The sequence below is a fragment of the Squalius cephalus genome (genome assembly GCF_949319135.1).
Source record: "Squalius cephalus genome assembly, chromosome: 11".
NCBI lineage: Eukaryota > Metazoa > Chordata > Actinopteri > Cypriniformes > Leuciscidae > Squalius > Squalius cephalus.
Window position 1 is genome coordinate 16,658,067 of NC_137132.1, and position 21,162 is coordinate 16,679,228.

The window sequence follows — 21,162 nt, forward strand, 5'->3', positions numbered from 1 at the left end:
GGGAACCTTTTAAAATTGCTGTAATGAATGCTGTCTTGCCTTCACTTAGCGATGCATGAATAGGGGGCGAGACCAGAGGGACAAAGGTTTCCAAATCAAAGCGGCCTGTCCTTGATTGGGCTTTCAGCAGCCAGTAGCGCTTTTCCAAGTCGATAATGTCCGATTCTTCTACTGCAAGAAAGAAAACACAAGAAATCAGATTCTCTGTGAAATAATCTTTTAATGTGCAGTGTCAAGCATCAGTTCGGCATGTGCTCCTTGTGTAATTGAATATCAGTCATATATTTCTGTGTAATGACTCCACTGGGAGTCATTTAGGGAGGGACTGTTAACAAAAAAATGAAATTGTCATCATTTATTCACCCCCATGTTGTTTACCCTCATGTTTTTAAACCTGAAACTACAAGTTGAAGCTGAAGTACTAAACAAAACTGAAATAAAAATAAAGCTAAACAGAAATACAAATGAAAAAAAAAAAAAAAAAAAAAAAGCTTTTTGAAAATATTAATAAATATTATAATATTATAAATATATTCTGAAACAACACGACCACAAAAGTAGATATTTTTAAGAATAACACCACAAATAACACTAGTCTCTAGTCATAGTTTTATGGCACTATTTTGTCCATTTTTGAGCTTGTTATATTGCAAGAATTGTGTTGATATTCACTACTTTTACAGCATACAAGTTTGTAATGACATGAGGGTGAAAAACTACTTTCAGCCTCAATAAATAATTTAATTTTTGGATGACTAATTTTAAATAGACATTTAGATGGATAATTTTTTTACATAATAATTAGCTGTTGCAGACTGTAAATGGGCTCCCATTATGATTAACATGGTAACACTTTATAATAAGGTTAATTAGTTAACTACCTTAGTTAACATGTACTAAGAATGAACAATACTTCTTCAGCATTAATTAAATCTAAGATAATATTAATTCCAACATTTACTAATATGTTATTAAAATCAAATGTTGTATTTGTTAACATTAAGTTAATGCACAGTGAACTAACATGAACAAACAATGAACAGCTGTATTTTTATTAACAAAGATTAATAAATACAGTACCAAATGTATTGCTCATTGTTAGTTCATGTTAGTTAATACATTTACTAATGTTAACTAATGAACCTTATTGTAAAGTGTGACCATTAACATTTATGACAAGTGATTACATAACATCTACTAGGTGAAAGCATGGCTCAGGTTACCCCCTCTGTAAAGCCATATATAGTCCAGTCTTTTAGTTTGTTAAGAGGACCTAGGTCAACTCCTCTTGCTTTGCAATAATCTCTAGCTTAGGCTAATAGGATTAGTCTTGCCCCTCCTACACTGACCATCACACATAAGGCAAGTGTCAAAACACAGGAATACAAATCTGATCTTTTGTTTAGCCTGATGTTCATTTCAGACTACTACACTCTCTATTCAAAACACAATACATTTCAGAGAATGCACTCCATAATTAAATAAATGAGCAAACTGATTCAAACAAAAGTATGTCCTAGGGGTTTCTCGAGGCAGGAATAAAAGGCATCTTAATGAACAGGCTCTGGATTGCCCTGAAACTCCTCCGTTATCTCAGACTGCTGCAGCACAGCTAAACCTCTTTGGTTTGACAGACAACTGGGAGTCTGAATGGATGGGCTTGATAGTCATTATTTCCCATAGTGCTCTGGGAGAGAAGGTCTACTGTCTGAGGGCCGAAGACTGAAAGACTGTAGCGGCCAGAAACACAAAAAACAGTCTGGGGATCTATAGGGTTACAAGCCAACCCACCACGAATCACGATCAATTGTGTCATTTCAGGGGCAGTTAGGAGAGGAAATCTATCTTGACAGTGGTTCTAAAACATACTTCACATCCAAGATGCATTTACAGCCAAAAAACACTTAACAACAAATTTCCCTCTGGAACGAAGCTTCATTACAGTGTTCCACTTAATGCAGTGATGAAGAATTAACATTATTCAGAGCAACATTATTATTACCTAGAACAATAATTAGTGTACAATAGCTTTAAGGAACTGAATAAATGCTTGAGTGTTATTCACTGTTTGTGCATTGGACAGTGACTACTAATCTAACACTTATTATGCACAGTGCGGATCAGCAAACATCCCTCGTTCATGCTGAATGTTTACAGCACATCTTAAAATGAGGCACCATGTGCAGTTTATTTCAAGCTTGCTGTGGCCTATGATATCTTCTTGTCCAGTAATGCAGGAGCAGGAGGACAGGCATTGTTTCTTAGGCTAGCACGATGCTGTCGGGCCTCTCAAGCTGTCAAAACCCATTTCACCTATTACTTAAGCTACATTTCTATTACTTTTCCTGCTGTCCTGTAACAGGGCACAGAGTGCATACAGTCCACGACAAAGCAATTACAGGTCTGGACTGAGACACAATGTCACACTTTTGTATTCAATATCACAAACATTAGCCATCTCTCTTTGGGACAGATTCAGTGCCATCTTTGATGTGAAAGTGTTTGTTATTTAAATGCCAGTGGGAATATGAGATTTCATTCTATACCGAAGGAAAAAATAACAGCAATGATAAACCCCTTGTTTAGTTATAACCTCACATTGAAACATTACATAGAATATTTAATACTTTTAAAAACGAATTTATAAAAAAAAAAAAAAATTATATATATATATATATACAGTGCAATGCATAAGTTAATACACCCATGCTAAAGTTGACTAAAAAGAGGAATAAAAAATCATATTTTGGAAATTGAACTTAATGCCTTAATTTAAAAAATTAGGAAAAATCCAACCTTTTAGGACACCAATTTTCTTTGTGAATGAATAATGTATCGTAAATAAATAAATGTTCTTCCTTAAAATACAGGGTGCATAAGTTTGGACACCCCTATGTTAAATTCCCATAGAGGCAGGCAGATTTTTATTTTTAAGTATTTTTTTTAAATTAATTTTTAGGATACTATGCATCCTGATAAAGTTCCCTTGGCCTTTGGAATTAAAATAGCCCCACATCATCACATAGCCTTCACCATACCTAGAGATTGGCATGGTTTTATTTCAGTTAGCCTAAAAGCTAGTTTGATTTGCATTGAGAGATGATCTTATGGAAAGTACTCCATGCCAATCTCTAGGTATGGTGAAGGCTATGTGATGATGTGGGGCTATTTTAATTCCAAAGGCCAAGGGAACTTTATCAGGATGCATAGTATCCTAAAAATTAATTTAAAAAAAAATACTTAAAAATAAAAATCTGCCTGCCTCTATGGGAATTTAACATAGGGGTGTACACACTTATGCACCATGTATTTTAAGGAAGAACATTTATTTATTTACGATACATTATTCATTCACAAAGAAAATTGGTGTCCTAAAAGGTTGGATTTTTCCTAATTTTTTAAATTAAGGCATTAAGTTCAATTTCCAAAATATGATTTTTTATTCCTCTTTTTAGTCAACTTTAGCATGGGTGTATTAACTTATGCATTGCACTGTATATATATATATATATTATATATATATATATTATATATATATATATATATATATATATATATATATATATATATATATATATATATATATATATATATATATATATATAAAATTAACTTTTTCAAATAAATATATCAATATCATCAAATAATCCTGAAAAAAAAAAAGTATCTGTTTCCACAAAAATATTAAGCAGCACAACTGTTTTCAACATTGATAATAATAAGAAATGTTTCTTGAGCAGCAAATCAGCATATTAGAATGATTTCTGAAGGATCATGTGACACTGAAGACTGGAGTAATGATGCTGAAAATTCAGCTTTATCATCACAGGAATAAATTACATTTTAAAATGTATTAAAATAGAAAACAGATACTTTAAAAAATAATATTTCACAATATTACTGTTTTTACTGCTATCAAATAAAGGCACCTTGGTGATACTTCTTTCAAAAACACTTAAAAAAACACCTAATTGACCCCAAACGTTTGAACAGTATCTGTATTGGAGGTGTGTATTTGACAAACAATGTGTCCATAAAGCTATATATATATGTATATATATCTCAATAACTCACCTAATGGAGCGATTCTATCAGAGTGGCAGCAGAAGAACCATATCATATTCCACTGTACATGTCAGATAGATATGGCATGTACCATGACAAACTCCAGACAAGCTGCCGCTACGTTGGTAAAATACAGTTACTCTCCATCTCCGTATACAATCCAACTCCTTTCTTTCTCGCAGATTATTGTCATCCAGTCATCACTTTCTTCTTTCTGATAGGCCTCTTGCCAGTTTGCACTTGGCCTTGTGTGAGGCATATTCTGGATAGTGCATGAACTCATAAACCCATATACGCTCAAACAGATCACACAGATCATGACTACTTCACTGACAGCACACACACAGCCCTCTCACTGAGTTAAGAGGATAATCTGGAGCGGGCCACAGATTACAGTTCGTTGCCCAGGTAGCTTCTCTGATTGGCCAGAGATGGAGAGCCAAAGCTGTCCTTGATTGACAAACTTATTCTAATTTTACTGAGCTATTTGCATAATAACTTGCTTTTGTGTTTTTTTGACTTTCTATCTTGTATCTGAGAATAAAAGTATCTTGCCTTAGTAACAGTGAAAAGACTGAAGCCCAGCCTTCTCCATTCATTCTGTAATGAAGAAATATGCTATAGACAGAATCGATCATGGTCCTACTAATACACAAAAAGGCACATAAATTATCCTTCCAATAATGACTGTATACAGTCAATTGATTAATGACAAAGGGAAACAACTGCTGTGTATGCTGTTTAAAGCAACCCATAGCAACTATTTTAAATCACAAACAGAACAGGCATGTCAATATTGGTTTGCTCCTGCCCAGCATTAATGGCAGTGCTCCAAAGCCTACTGAGTTTAGCCTACCTAGACAGCATAAGCATAATCAATTCAAACGTCTGAACAAACTGAATCAGTTTTTTAGATTTCACAATCACATTTCCAGTAAAAATGCATCCTTAAAACATCCTTAAAATAAGATGACCTGACTAAGAATGGTTTTGTTTGGTTACAGTGTGGCAGTCAGTTATCCAGGTTTTTGTAAACACAAAGATACCTCAATGCCTGGTCAATTTAATGCAACAAGAGTATTTTCGGATAATCTAAGAAAAGGGTAAAATGGAAATGATAGATACATAAATAAATTAATGATACAAACAACATTATTATTGTTATATTGTTGCCAGATTTATTTTAAACATTTTTGAAATATTGAAATTATTCATGATTTAGTTATGATTCCTTATTAATTGAGACACTTTATACAATATTTATACTTTAAAAAATGTATCTGTCAGTTAAACGCACCAAAATACATTAAATGATATAAATTTAGATAAAATAATAATAATAATAGTATTATTATTATAAATACTCAAATAAATGGCTATCACAGTGTGTTCACTTGTAAATGGGGGTCAATTGAGTACACCCAGAACTGCAAACATTACAGGCTTCCCACATTACGATTTCATGACAGCAAAAGCACTGAGGGACTGAGCAGGAGGGAGATCTTCAGCACCTAAATAAAACATTGTCTCCATAAGAAGAGCGAGGGCTCAGATATTCTGTCACTGTGCAGGCTCAGGGTCTCTGAGGCCCCATCCACACTACTGCGTTTTCGTTTAGAAACGGAGAATTAAAACGAATACGATCTCCGTCCACACCAGCGCTTTAGCTGCGTATTAGAATTGATCTCAGTCCACATTAAAACGATTGAAAACGCGGGTCCATTTACCAACACTGGGCATGTGCGTGCCGGTGTAAACATGACCGATGACACCCAATCATAGAGCCGAGCGTGAGCCTCTGTGTCATCGTTTCTAAAGTCCTCCGTTTTGACCCGTCTTCACTAAAACGCCCCCTAGATTCAAAACGCAAAACAGCGTTTCTAAACTTCTCAGTTTTAGGTCTTCGTTTTTGCCGTTTTAGTCTGGACGGGAGGTGCAAACGTAGCAAAACGTCTCAGTTTCTAAACGAAAACGCAGTAGTGTGGATGGGGCATGAGAGAATGCAGCCATTTCCTCCGCCGTGTCAGTCTGGTTTTAATAACTGGGTGGCAGTGACAGCTGTAGCAGGGCAGAGTGTGTGCAAGTGGTGTAAGCGTGTTCACTGAGTGGGAAGTGTTGCCTGTCACTCGCCATTATCTCACACAGATGCCTCTCTCCCGGTGGAGGGCAGGCCGACTGATTCTCTGATGCCTTCTGTGTGTCGGGGGAAGAGGGAAGTGGACAAAACGAGACTTGCAACTTAAACATCTGCAGCATAGACTATCAAAGAGCAGATTACTGTCAGCTTCAGTGACATGCAAAGTCACTAGTAAATTTAAATGATAACCTAAGACTTTAAGTCACTTAAACAGATTTCTGTAAACGGATGCCTCTAAAGTGACAAACAATGGGCATATCTGCATAAAAAGGCAGCCCAGAGAGCATTGAGAGCATATTCAGAGAGTAATAACAGTAAACCGAAAGAGTATTTAGGGAGTGTGAAAGGGCGAACACTAAAATACCATAGAATTCTCCATAGAAAAGTCAAATTTTCAACAGCTGCCAAATTCCAAATTAAGAACTAAACAACTCGTAACTCTGAAGAAAGATCATCCTTGATTCACCAATCAGAGAAGTTGCAGTTACCAGGGAAACAAGACCAGATTAATCAATTCAGTCTCTACACTATCAAACAACTTATGTTTATATATTTTAATGTTTTGCAATACAGACTGGAGACTGGAGTAATGGTTGCTGAAAATTCCACTTTGCCATCACAGGAATAAATTACATTTTATAATATAATAAAATAGAAAACAGTTATTTTAAATTGAAATAATATTTCACAGTATTACCATTTTTACTGTATTTTTGATAAAATACAATACATACATCCTTGATGAGCATTAAGAGACTTCCTTCAAAACAATTAAAAATCTTTTGAATGGTAGAGTACACCAATAATTTTATATTGTACAGTAATTTTTTCCCTAACCGTAGTTCAGTTCCTTTAAAAAAGTGCACAAGTACCCTCCTCTTTTTCAAAGATTTATTTTTTTAATTTTAATTTTTTTACTTCAAATCAATCCTCAGAGATGTTGGTTTAGTACAAGGCTTAGCACAAAATATGAAAAAAATAATAATAATTTTAATCACTATGAAGAAAATGAATGGAGAAAAATCCTTCCGGACCCAGACTGAGAGTATTCAAAGAGTACAGACATAGTTTTGAGAGTGTATTGAGAGGAAGTATTCAGAGAGTACCCCGAGAGAATAGTGACACTTACAGTGTGTGACACCTGCCAGGGTTTGATAGAAGGTGGGTGTGTCGCTGTCGTCGGTCAACGTGACGCACACGCCACCTGACAGCAGCCAGCGGGAGAATGTGAAAGCATCTTTATTCTGCAGGAGCCAGCTCTTAAACTTCTCATAATTCACTTTCTCTCCCTGGACAGAAACAGACAGAAACACTATAAATAATAACCAGAGTACAATTCTCTAATGAACCCATGACCAATATAAAGTGCATGACAAAACAGTGCAGAACTGAGAAGTTGGACTGCTGCTTCCCCTTGTTGAGCGAAGGGGAAGTTCTCTGATTATTAATATGAACTGAATTCTTTCTGCTGTATGCAGATACATTTGTGCGAGTGGTTTGGGTAAAGAGATAAGAGAGAGTCTTTGAGCCACTGCCAAGGGATAACCAACTAAAGTGCTGCACTGGGTGGCTTTCCCCTAAATCAAAAAGTGAAGCAGGACGAACGAAGGCCGAGAAAACAGTGTAACTGGAAGAAGAGCTAATAGAGAAATAGGGGAGGGAGGGAGGGGGGGGGATGTAAGTCACAGCCATATTACGTGACCTTGTAGACAGCAACATTTGCACTGTCAACCTTTTAAGCTTATTATTAGAGCTATAATACAGAGGAAGCTCTCAGTAAACACAAGTTTAAATAGGGCCAACGGTTCAGAAGGTACTATATATATAGAATTTGGCAATCAATGAAACAAGTGTCTGACAAAGATTGTTTAAATCGGCATGTAATCCATTTATCAGTGAACAAAATAGTCACACATTTCTTTCGAAAGCAGCCTGCATTTCTATTGACTTGAAATCCAAAAGATGACATGATTATAGCCATGTTTCAATCCAAGTTGTCTTATTTATGTCATTTAATTTGTGAAATATCAGAATATTGCAAATAAAATTAATCTTAACACATTAAAAGCATACACTTCAAGCTGTTTTTTTGTGTATGCTTTTTGGAAATTTTTATTTTATTTTAGGGATGTCGATTTAAAAAGTATGTACAGCGATTTAACACATTTAATGTGATGCAGGGCAACAGGTCACTGCATGATGTAGCCTTCAGAAACAATTCAAGATATTGGGGCAAAAATGCCCTGGCCTGTATGATTTGTCATCTCATATTTTTATCACAAGTAATGAGCACAATATCACACGAGGCTGTTTTTATACCGAATAGCTTGAGTGCAAATGCGATATTTATTTTATATAACAGTTCAATAAATGAGCAATTAATATTGTATTATATTTTAGACACAATATTGTCTGTTTTTACTAAATTTTGCCAAGGAAAATATCACCTATAAAGCCAGAGCAGAACTGTTGTGCGTCTACAAACACACAGCGGTGTTTCGTTTTTGAATGAATCCGCCTTTTAAACAAATCATTCGGTTGAACCAATTATTCAATAGCCGTTTTATAAAGAGAGCCATTTACTTAATTCATGAATGAATCAGCTGTTTGAACTAATCGAATGAATAAATGACTCAATGACTTGAGACATTTACTGCCACCTAATGGAAGTTTTAGTTTCATATTTAGAGTAAAATTTAATAAAAAAAAAAAAATTCATATTTTGGGGATTTTGTTTATTTATATTTTCTCTCCCTCATGTCGTTTCAAATCTGTATGACTTTCTTTTGAAGAATGTTGGTAACCAAACTCTTTTGGTCTGTCAATATATTTAAATACTAGGGGTGTAACGGTACGTGCATTTGTCCCGAACCATCACAGTTCGGTGCATACAGTCAGACAACGAATACAGTCAGTCACAGGCGATCCACACTCTAATCCAGAAGGGGGCGAGCGGTAATGCAACGATGTTTGCTAACCGCCACAACAGGAAAAAGAGCAGGCGAAGAATAGACAATCTATGCACCAACTCAAAACAAGAGCTCAGATTGCATGCAAGAGCTTGCTAGAAGCCTATACGCTGAGTTTCGGTTAATTTTTGTGACGCGCTCCACTAACTTCATGGAAAGGTAACCGGGACAATAGAAAGCGGCAACCTGTTTGTTTTCTTTATTTTACAAAAGCACAATGTTTTGTTTTTATTGTGAGTGTAGCGTACACAAATAAAAATAGACACTTTACAGTTTCGAATGATGTCTTACTGGTCATATGTATGACCATAATTTATGCTATAATTGACAGAGTATTTTAAGTTGTTTCCACTGTTATAATGAGACATTTGCCATCGTGCCGATTTGTGTCATGGAAATCTCACTACAGTCCAGTAATGAAATATGAGAGTCGTGGAAATGGGGAGTCTAAGGTGCCGCTTCACTCGCTGTCTCTTGGAAAGGTGAAGTAGACAGATGAAGATGCACTTTTTCTCCTTCTGGCTCATCTCTCAGTGTAATATTAAACATTGTGCATCCGCATACTGCTTAATACACTAAAGTAAGCTGTACTGTACCAACTACCTCAGGGGGGACTAAATGCCGCTAGGTGGAACAAATTTGCACATTTTGTCTGTTCAAAATAAATGAAAAGAAACTTTGAGGATTTGATGCATTTTCCTGCTGTACCAAAGCCGTATCAAACCATGAACCCCAAAACCGAGTCATGTACCAAACCGTGACATCTGTGTACCGTTACACCCCTACTATATACTATTTCAGATGCAGCTTCTGAATAATTGTAGCCTAAAAGTTTGTGTAATAAATTCTCTGTTGAATCAAAAAAATATTTCTTTCTAGAGCTACTTTTTGTAATGCCTAAATGCTTTTCTCATTCAACACAATACATTTAAATGATCTTTTTATGGTAATTTCTCAACCAAATTTGATGTGTGATTAATTTGCGATTTATCAGTACATCATGTAATTAATTAGATTAAAAGTTTTAATTGCTTGACATTTTTTTTTTTATACATGATGATCCTATAAACTTGATCCTATAAATGCAGTTTAATTTCTTATCTTCATAATAATGTGAAATGAGTAATTTTCAATAAGAAAAATCTAAATATATCTCTTGAACACCATGTGGCTGGAAGGCATGGTGATTGGTCTAAGAAGTCATTACTGACAAGCAGGTGAGACAGAGGTAAATAACACAGGTGAGTCTTCCTGCACTGACCTCCGTGAAGCACTTCCTAAGAGAGGGCGGGACCTCCCCATCCACTGAACGTAGCATGTTCTCCACATCCTCCCGGACCACATAGGCTCCCGAATCACTGGCGAACAAGCTGAAGATGTCTGTGGATACAGAGGACATGCAGGTTAATGCACACACACCTTATCAGAGTCTAGCAGGCAATGTGTCTCGCACCCTTGCATCAATCACAGCTGTCAGGGACAGTGACACTACAGAATAGACACTACATCTATGGAGAATATCAGACTGTGAACTATGCAGCTACAAGTTTGACTAAAGAAACACAGAGCTAAACAAAGCTGAAAAGTAATAGAAGAGTAATTTATAATGCATAATGACAGAAATGATCAAACAAAGAGGCAGAAAATTTAATTACAATACAAGACATTAAAGCTGCAGCATTTATCGGGGTTCAAGCGGTTTAAGGCCTTTAAGCACATGCGTAAAAATATATTGTTTTATTTAGCAAGCATGTAAACACTTAGAAAACTTAGGAAACCAAAAGTAATTTATAAAAGATCATATAAGAGATTCACTCAAGAATCATTTTGTTAAGACGTAAATAATGTATGTTGGATTGATGTTTTTAAGGAAGTTCATCCTGATAATGCATTGTCAGCATTTGAAAGATTATTTTACCCTTTGGTGGACAAACATGCACCTATGAAAAAAATGTACAGTGAAGAATGTTAGGGCACCATGGATTGTTAATGAGTTGAAAAACATTATGTTTGAGAGAGATGTGGCAAAGGGTACAGCAAACAGAACTGGGAACAAGGAGGATTGGGACGTCTATTGCAAATTAGGAAATAAAATAACTAAAATTAATAGGAAAAAAAAGAAAAAATGTTTTACAAAATTAAAATAAGTGAATGTAAATATGATTGTAAAATAAATGTGGAGTACACTCAATGAAATAATGGTTAGGAAATCAAGTCAAATTCCTTCTTTTATTGATACAGGCGACTCATTTTTAACTATTTTTAAATCATATGAAATTGAAAATTATTTTAATGATTTTTTCATAAATAAAGTTGATAAATTAAGAGAAGAAATGTTGTTTGGCAGAACCAGTATCGAAAAAGGGATTTTTTCTTTAGCTTGGAAAGATGCAAAGTTTATTCATCTACAGAAAAATGCAGCACTGGGTTTTAATGGTCATAATAGTCGACCAATAAGTTTTGTGAGCAAATTCAATTATTCTTTGCGGAGAATAATTTGCTCTCTAATTGTCAGCATGCATATTGAGAGAGCACAGATTGATGACAATAACTTAGTAGGAGCAGTATTGTTAGATTTTAGCTCAGCTTTTGATGTACTGGATCATAAATTATTGCTGAATAAACTGAAATGTTACAAATTTACTTCTCATACTGTACATTGGTTTAAAAGTTAACTGTCTAATGGGACGATGTGTATTTTATAATGTAAGTCATTCAGATGTGAAAGAGTTGCAATGTGGTGTGCCTCAAGGAAGTTGTTTAAGACCAATGATCTTCCTCTTGTTTTAAAGTGTGCATGGACAGTCATGTTTGCAGATGATAAAACATTATATTTACCTGCACCATCAATTAAGCAGCTGTCTACTGCTTTGGATGAGGAAATACAATTGGTCATAAAGTAAGTACGGAATAATAAGTTGGTTCTAAACTTGATAAAATCCAAAAGCATTGTGTTTGCATCAAATTGCATCAAAAGCTGATTGCATCAAAAGTTAAATTTGTCTGTAAAGAGTGTGCCTATTGAACAGGTGGAGGAAATAAGACTTCTTGGAGTTATATTAGACAGTAGGCTGAAGTGGTCAAAACAGATAGAAAATATGATAACAGGTATGGGAAGAGGTTTGTCAGTTATTAAGAGATGTGAAACTTTTTACCACAACACTGTATTTCTAAAATTGTGCAAACAATTGTTCTTGCTTAGATTATTGACCAGTGGTGTGGTCGAGTGCATCAAGTAAAGACAAAAAAATTTAACTAATTGAAAAATGACAATTAGTCCAGAACAAAGCGACACGACTCACTTTAAACTGTGATAGAAGGGCTGATAAGATGTACTGGTGAAGGATTGTCTCTCTGCTTTGTTTTAGAAGGAATATTTCTGTGTCAAGAGTTCCTAATGTCCTGTACTCTCAACTTTTGTATAGTAGTACTAGTCATAATTTTAACACCAGGCATGCATAAAAGGGATGTTTTTTATTTCCTGTTTCGAAAACCACTGCACAACAATGGACTGTAATATATAGGAGGAATGAAAATATGGAATGATTTACCATTGATATTACATATTTTTTAACAAGAAAAACTAGTTTTAAAAAAATATTTAAAGGAACATTTAATGGCACAATATATAGTAAATTGTTGATTTTGATATTTGGAATGTATGTTGGGTTAGTATGTTTCATTGACTTGACTTTTTATTATTGTTGATTAAATGTAGTTTTGTATTTTTTACTTGTTTACTTGTTACCACTGCCTAGGTAGTGGCTAATGGGGATCCAAATAAACAAATAAACTTAGATCATAGATGGAAAAGACCATTTACAGCCAATACAGGCAATTTACTAAGGAAAAATATGTTTTTTGACAGTTAAAGCACCACGTCTTGCCTGATCTCCACCACTTTTATTAGGTGTCCTCAAAGTGTGCCCATACAAATGTGTGTCAAATTTGTTGTAAATATTTTGTTTTGAAGTTTAGACACTTATATTTATGAGAGCATAAAAATTATCCATGGGCGACACTGATCTGATTTTTTTTGTCAGTTCCTATCATAATTTTGTCTTTATTGTTTAGCTATTGATCTATGTTTTAAAATTTCCTGTGGTGGTTTTGTCTCGATTGGACTAACAGTTTTGAAGATAATCGCGAGTTTTTTAAGTGCTAAATGACACCGTTACACAAACCATAAGGTGAAACATGGCATGTTTGGTATCGTTGGACTTGGCAAGGATTCAGGAGTCTAAGGAGGTCACTTCCGTGAAAAACGCTGGCTTGAAACTTCTCAGGCTCCTTCAGGGCATTGTACCGATGACGCATACTGAGTTTTTTTTTAGATACGCCAATGTTCTCATAGACTATCATGGCACCCTGGACAAAGACACTGCATGCCCATTTTCATCGGACTAAAGGTTGGGTGCGGTTATAGCCATTTTCATTTCCATTTCATGGGATTTGCCATAGAAATACATCATTATGACACCTTTTTAACAGTTATAGCGCCACCAAGTGGCCAATCGCCACGTCCTTTTTCATGCGACCACAGAATGAGCTCTTACATAGGTGTGCTGAGTTTGGTGAAAATATCTCGTTCCGTTCACAGGTTATAGCCAATTAAGTAAAAGTGGCTCCTCCCACTTCGAACGTTTTGGCGGCCTTTAGGGACCGTGAACCGAAATTTCCACTTTTTTTTGATAACTATTGACAATCAGACTCCAGAGAATCTTGCTGCACTGGTTTGGTTCCAGTCGGGCCAAAAACCTAGGACTAGTTCGCAAAAGTAGGTTTTTGGAAAAACCCAAAATACCCAAAAATTTTCCCAGGGTGACGAGACATGCATTTTTATGAAGGTAATAGAGTAGCAAAACTTGAGAGCATGTAGATGTGAATTTGAGAACTTTCGTACTTGTATATATTAGACAGTACATCTGCTTTTCTGTAGTATGAATTATTAGCATGGTGTTTATTGAGTTTGATAATATCGTTTATATTTCTTTCAATATCAGTCTAATGCATTAAGCCATGTTAGTGTTTCAGTGCACACGGGCAAATTTCAAATTTCAACATTGATCTTCGGATTTTTATTTTACATGTTTTCACATTGGAGCTGTGAGTGTAAATGTTCACGCACAAGTACGAATATTTATTGTACAAGTTCTCAAATTCCCATCTAAGTGCTCTCGAGTTTTGCTACTCTTATTACCTTCATACATTTTGTCCACCTTGAGCCAAGGATTCCAACGATATAAGACACTTGAGGTCGTACTTTTGGCCGCTGTAGCGCCCCCATCAGGCCGCTCGGGGCGCGCCTTTGGTGACGTTGTAGGCGGTGTGAGTACTACCAGCCCTCAAAGTTTCAAGTCTCTACGACTTACGGTTTGGTCTACCCGATCAGTTTTAGACGGAGAATGCTGCATCATGGGAAAATTAACAATAACAATAGGGTTTCAGCACTACGCACTTGAACCCCTAAAAATATAAAAGGTTGGGTTGAGTGGACTGAATGTGCCCCTCTGTACACCTACATTTGGCTTTCTCTTCATCGCGTCCTCTTGTTAACAGAACCAGCCCGACAATCAGGTAGTTGAAGTGCAGCCCTTTAGATGTGCCACCAAAAGAGCTGTAGATCACCTACAACAGATGAGAAAGGAAGGAAGGATGCACATTACATGTATCCCCTTAAAATGCACACAATTGATCAGCATTTAATTCTGTGTTCAAATAACATTGTCTTCAGGTGACCTGCAGTGATCATTGGCACGGAGCTAAATTTTGCCACTGAACTCAACTTTATGCAATTGTATATGCCCCTTTCTACAGAACACAGGAAATTATGCATTGTATTGCACATAATGGTTATGCAAAGGTCATAAAGTGAAATATACACAGATTACAATAACATACTCAGTTCAGTATAATAATGATAATGATGATTATTAATAAAAATTAGGTCTTAAAATATTTTTTTACCAATGAGCATAGCAAAACAGGTTGGAAAAAAGTTTTTGCAGGCATTTACAGGACAAAGTCACACAACACACCATGCAACTAAAGAAAACGTGTATTTATAGTTATACAACAAAGAAGGTCATTACTTCCCATCAGTACACTACTATTATGAATTCTATTGATGTTCGACACAGAAAACACTTAAGACAGACAGCCTGGTGTTAGCCGTCATCTCAGACCTTTGATTTCCGCTGAGATTCAGAGAAACATCAGACTCTTAATGATAATAATGCACCCTAGATACATATCTCCCCATAAATCAGCTGACAACATTTAGTTTAGTACAGAGGAAACATTACATTCTCTCTCAACCCACACTGCTGGGCTACATAAATGAATAAAAAAAATATCCCTGCAAAATATGTCACAGCAGGAGGGTTAGCAGTAAAATGCTTTTCTTCCAGTTTTTGATCTTTTTCTATTTCACAGAGACATCATGCACACATAATTCACTTTTACGCCTGGTGTGACACCATGTCTTACCAATAACACCACATATAAGTCAAATTTTCACACCCCCTGATTCCTACTAAACAGTCTAGCACTCTGTGGCTAATAAGACAAATTTAATAAGAAAAAGTTCAAACTGTTCAAGTTCAAATGAGTCTTGACTGACAAGTTGGACTACAGCTTCACTGCTGAGCAGGGTCCAAAATTCACTTTTTTCCCATACTTGTCAAGGAACTTTTGACAAAACATTCACTTAACATGTTCGTGGATTAAAACAAAGACGAACAATAGAAAAATGGCTAAATAAATAAAACCAGTATATAAAAATAAATAAAACTAGAAAATATTTATTTACTTAAGCACAACCATAACTAAAATTAAAAAATAAATAAAACAAAACAAAGAAAACATGTATGTCTGTGACCTTTCCACTAACAGCATGATAGTAAATTTAATAAAAGTATTCAAGTTATTTAAGGAAAAAAAAAAAAAAAAAAAAAACTAGTAAAATGAAAATTAAGCGAAACAGTACAAAAAATAAAAACATAATATATGTATTTAACAAAAATAAATAAACCAAACTAGCGCTAAACAAAATTTAATGGTTTCCAAGCTAAATGTATGATATTCAATTTACTGGCCACTATACTCGTAATTGCTAATTATATAGTTTATAACTAATTTATAAAACAAACAAGTAAAGAAAAGTGAAAAATAAATAAATAAATACAATAAAACATAACCAAACTTATGTCTGGGGCCTTTTAGTTTCCTACCTAAATATATAGTGAATTTACAGGCCAACTAGCAATTAGTAATTGTACTGTAATAATAATCAATTAATGTGTAATTAATACAGTAAAGACTTTGTAATAGCAAAGAGTGATTATTTTTATATTTGATTATTCAATTTCTGTATCATTTCATACCTGAATGTTTTGTTAAATAGTTGTAAAATTAAAAAAAGAAAATTTGTTTCTTTCTTGTATTGTATTTGTCGCGGCGAACGCCCCTTCTCGTCAGCGGTCAGGCGGAACGAATTATCACTCACCTGTGTGCACTCGAGTTATTTGCAACTTTGTTCTAATTTTTAATAAAGATAAAATAACAATAATAACTATATTGTGATTATTAATAAATAAAATAATTGTAGAAAAAGATGCATCGAGAATCATTTTATAATTAAATCGTTACCCCAATCATAATCGAATTGTGAGACGAGTGAAGATTCACACCTCTATGTTGAAACCACCACACAAAGCTTCCAGTTTCACATATGGCACATTTAGTTGATTGTTTTAATTTCTAAAGCTTTATGTAAAGTCCTCATGCTGGGTGGCCATTGGTATGTGTGAACCCATTCATTTCTTATGGGCTGTTTACACACATAAGTCACTGCACCACTGTGATGACCCTGGTGTGTATTCTGCTCTGACAGCACATCATATGTTTACTGCATGAATGTGATCTTTTGTGACAGAACTAGGGAAGTGCAAGAATAGTTGACTAAACAATACTGCTGCTTCTGTTTGTCGACATTGGAAATACCAGTCATTTTTCCCACATGTATGTATTGCATTATATTTTTACAAAGGCTACATCCAAATGACTGTCCTATTAATATTACAATTGAAAATAGCCTACATCTTGAAAAGTGTATATCAAAAAATATAGTAGCCAGTACACGTCAAAATACTTTCCATACACAAGAATCAACATCTTAACATTGGTGACTTTCTGAATTCTATTTATTATATTGAGTTTGTACTTACTGGCCCTGCTGTACCATCCGATTCAGTTAATTTTATTAAATATGTCTATATTTGTAAACATTGATTAACTGAATAATTAAGTTTACTGTACAATGCTCATATCAATGAACATTGAACATAGCAAACGCCGCTATGGGATTTGACTGTTTGATTCATGGATTAAGTAGGCCATTTCAAATGAATTGCTAATACAGACTGTTGTTTTCTGACTATCTTCTGGGAGTTTAAGCATTATAGAAATTAGTTGTGGCACACAGAACGGCTTAATTTTATTTCTACTTTGTACAAATACATAATATACACAAACACAGAAGCCATTCTTATTGAAAGCAGCTTTCATAATGAATAATGTAGCACGCTTCCGTAGCATGTAATCATTGCCCTTTGATGTAATACAAACACTGAGCGAGTGAAGGTGGAGGTAATGATCAACTAGAGCATTCCAGAAGCTGACACGTGCACAGACAGGAAGTGGGAGGAAAAGTGTGCGATGCTGCAAGGGATTTAATGAGGCTGGGTGCTAAAGATCAACGTATGGTGTTGGCTGGCCTGCTGCGAGCTGAATTCAGGGGAACCAATCCACTTATCCCAACGACGAAATGATCAGCTGGGAGCTCGGGGTTCCTCCTGACTGTGCCTCCCGGTGATGAACGCAGTGCAAGATGTCACCTGCAGCTAGCAGATTAATCACCCACAGGCGCAGACACGGACTACCGGCCATTTATACGCATGTGTGGGTGCATGTAGGTTAAGTGAATAATATATTTTGAATAATATATTTTGATGAATAATAATAGTGAATAATATATTTTGAAGCATGGTTAGACAGAGTGGAGTACAGGGGCCAGTTGCATAAACTGCTAAGACTAGTCTTAGAAGTTAGTCATCAAATTTAAGTCAGTTACATAAAAACATAGACTGGTCTAATTTGATACCGCAAAGTAAGACTGATTACCCCTAACTAACTGCTAGTTGGTCATTCTAGTTCTTAAAGGGGTCATCGGATGCCCATTTTCCACAAGCTGGTATGATTCTTTAGGGTCTTCATGTAAAGTTTGTAACATACAAACACACCCTTTTTACCTCCTCAAAAACAGCTCTGTTCACAGCGACCCGTTTCGGTGCATGTCTCTTTAAATGATAATGAGCAACTGCTCACCCACCCCTCTCTTCCATGGGGCATGTCGACACAAGACACGTAAAGTGCTGCCTTGGCAGACAGTATACAAATAGCTGAGGGCGTAAATATGCTAATACGGGACAGTCAATCAGTGGTCGTGGGCAGAGCATGAAAATCCAAACGGCTTGATTATTGAGAGTGTTTAGGCTTTTTGAGGATAAAAAAAAAAAAAGGAGTGAATGGATTTTTTTCATTGTATAGTGGTTGTGTCCACACACTGCAAAGCACATCTATATGCAAACACCCTGTAAAAGTGAATTTTGCATCCGATGACCACTTTAAAGGGATAGATCACCCAAAAATGAAAATTAACCTATAATTTACTCACCCTCAAGTCATCCTAGGTGTATATGACATTCTTCTTTCAGACGAGTTATATTAAAAAATGTCCTGGCTCTTCCAAGCTTTATAATGGCAGTGAATGGTTGTTTCTGTTTTGAAGTCCATAAAAGTGCATCTATCCATCATAAAAGTGCTCCACACGGTTCCAGGGGGTTAATAAAGGCCTTCTGAAGTGAAGCGATGCATTTGTGTAAGAAAAATATCCATATTTAAAACTTTATAAAGTAAAATAACTAGTTTCCGGCCAAACAGACATACGGATTCGACTTATGCGAGTAATGCTGATATTTATACTACGCCATAACGCACTACGCTACTTCCGACGTCACAAGTTGCGATTTAGGTGCAAGTAGACTGGGTATGGTCGTTTGGCCAGAAGCTAGAATTTTACTTTGTAACGTGTTAAATATGAATATTTTTCTTTTTTTAAGGCGTTTATTAACCCCCCAGAGCCGTGTGGAGCACTTTTATGATGGATAGATGCACTTTTATGGACTTCAAAAAAGAAACAGCCATTCATTGCCATTATAAAGCTTGGAAGAGCCAGGACATTTTTTAATATAACTCCCGATTGTATTTGTCTGAAAGAAGAATGTCATATACACCTAGGATGACTTGAGGGTGAGTAAATCATGGGCTAATTTGGATTTTTGGGTGAACTATCCCTTTAAGACACAGTTTAAACATCATGGCTGTTTATGCAACTGGCCCCAGGTGAAAATGTAAGGAAAATCTCAACCTTGATCCAGCAAATGGTCTGTTAACCAGCACAGAATGTGACATGTGAATGTGTAGAGTGCTAGAAAGAATCACTTTAGTAATAAACCTACTCAAAGTGCTTGGCAAAAAATCAGGATAAGTCACTGTACAAGCTTGTGGGAAAAGAGATATGATGAGTGGCAGTTTTATTCAGCTGAAAGAATTTCATTGGATTGCAGCCAGGACTGAAAGTTCATAATACCTGACGAAAGAGTCATGACTTTAGAGTCAAGTCCTGTTAAAGGCCTCCATCGGTTTTAAGGACTTCTTTTAAATGACACTAAAACTTCAAAGAGAAGTGTCCCCTTTCTAAAGCGATCTTAGAGTATTGATCCGATACATTTTTCACAATAAAACTGGCTGAGATCCACACAGAAACGAGACGAAAATAACTAGTCAGTCACGCTGGCATGCAAATACTAGTTCCTATGACAACAAGTAGAAGAAGTATGAACCAGAAAGGTTTCTGCTGAAATAGAGGGGGATATCTGTATGATTCATCTCACAGAGATCAGACTGTAAAATACAGGAGGCAGGTAGAGGGCCACATGAACTCATGGTTACAGCGGTCAGGTCATGAGGAAGTATTTAAATGTCAGATGATGATGTGTGAGGGTGTTTTACCATAAAGCCCCACCCTTTCAGTTAGTGCTTCTCTGGGTTACAAGTGGTAACCACATGACTTTGGGTATTTAGAGCATCAGCAAACCAAAACAGAACTACACACGAACAGGGAAATAGCTCAGTCAAACTGCAGCATAAAAAAGCACAAAATCAACAGTGGGGAACTGCAACTAAGTTAATGTATGTTTTTGTGACTATCATGTACTAAAGGATGTAGTCTGAGCACAAAATATAAAGAAAATATAATCTAAATCCATCAAAGGTACAGTATATGGACTGTCAAATATGTACTAGTAACCTGCCATAAATAAACTAGGGGGACAGACCAAACAAGCACAAACCTGTTACAACATGAAGAGACCGCAATGAAATGTAAATTTTTTTATTAAAGCTTGACTCACCTCTGCAACCTTTGGTGGCACTCCATCGCCCAGTACTTCCCTGAAGAAGCATTGCTGGGTCATATAGACAGACAGGCCACTGGTCCTCTTGAAGGCATCTCGCAGACGTTTGAGCTCCACATCGGTAACTGTGAACACAGTGGAGAGCTGTCAAATAGCTGTACAGGATATGAGGTGGTTTTCAATAAAAACTACTTCAAAAAGAGGTTCATTGTTTTATACTAAACTATTGGAATGCATCCTTGCGGAATAGCCTAACGCATTGATAACCCATTCAAAAACCTTGTGAGCATAAGGCTCTTTGGTGTCTAGCAGTTAATCGTTCCATTTACTTGTTATGCAGTTTTTTAAGCAGAAAATTCATGTCAGGGCCTTAGGTCTGAGATAGGTAGCTCTGAGTGCTGAGCAAACTTCTTATAAGTCAAAGTCATTGCCATCTTTGCACATTTCTTACCTC

At 35.8% G+C, this 21,162-nt stretch overlaps 1 protein-coding gene across 4 annotated transcripts in view; it reads right to left on the bottom strand.

Moving 5' to 3' along the window:
• Positions 1-21,162, bottom strand: part of usp32 (ubiquitin specific peptidase 32) — a 49,960-nt gene that overhangs the window by 19,781 nt on the left and 9,017 nt on the right. For all 4 annotated transcript variants that reach the window (XR_013822863.1, XR_013822864.1, XM_079887031.1 and 1 more), the window contains exons 2-6: positions 20,706-20,833; positions 14,694-14,799; positions 10,433-10,551; positions 7,332-7,491; positions 40-171 (exon numbers count right to left, since the gene is read on the bottom strand). Coding sequence is in view for 2 of the 4 variants with exons in the window: in XM_079887031.1 (XP_079743157.1) it covers positions 40-171; positions 7,332-7,491; positions 10,433-10,551; positions 14,694-14,799; positions 20,706-20,833 (645 nt within the window). In the remaining 2 variants the exon portion in view is untranslated. The remainder of the gene's footprint in view (positions 1-39; positions 172-7,331; positions 7,492-10,432; positions 10,552-14,693; positions 14,800-20,705; positions 20,834-21,162) is intronic.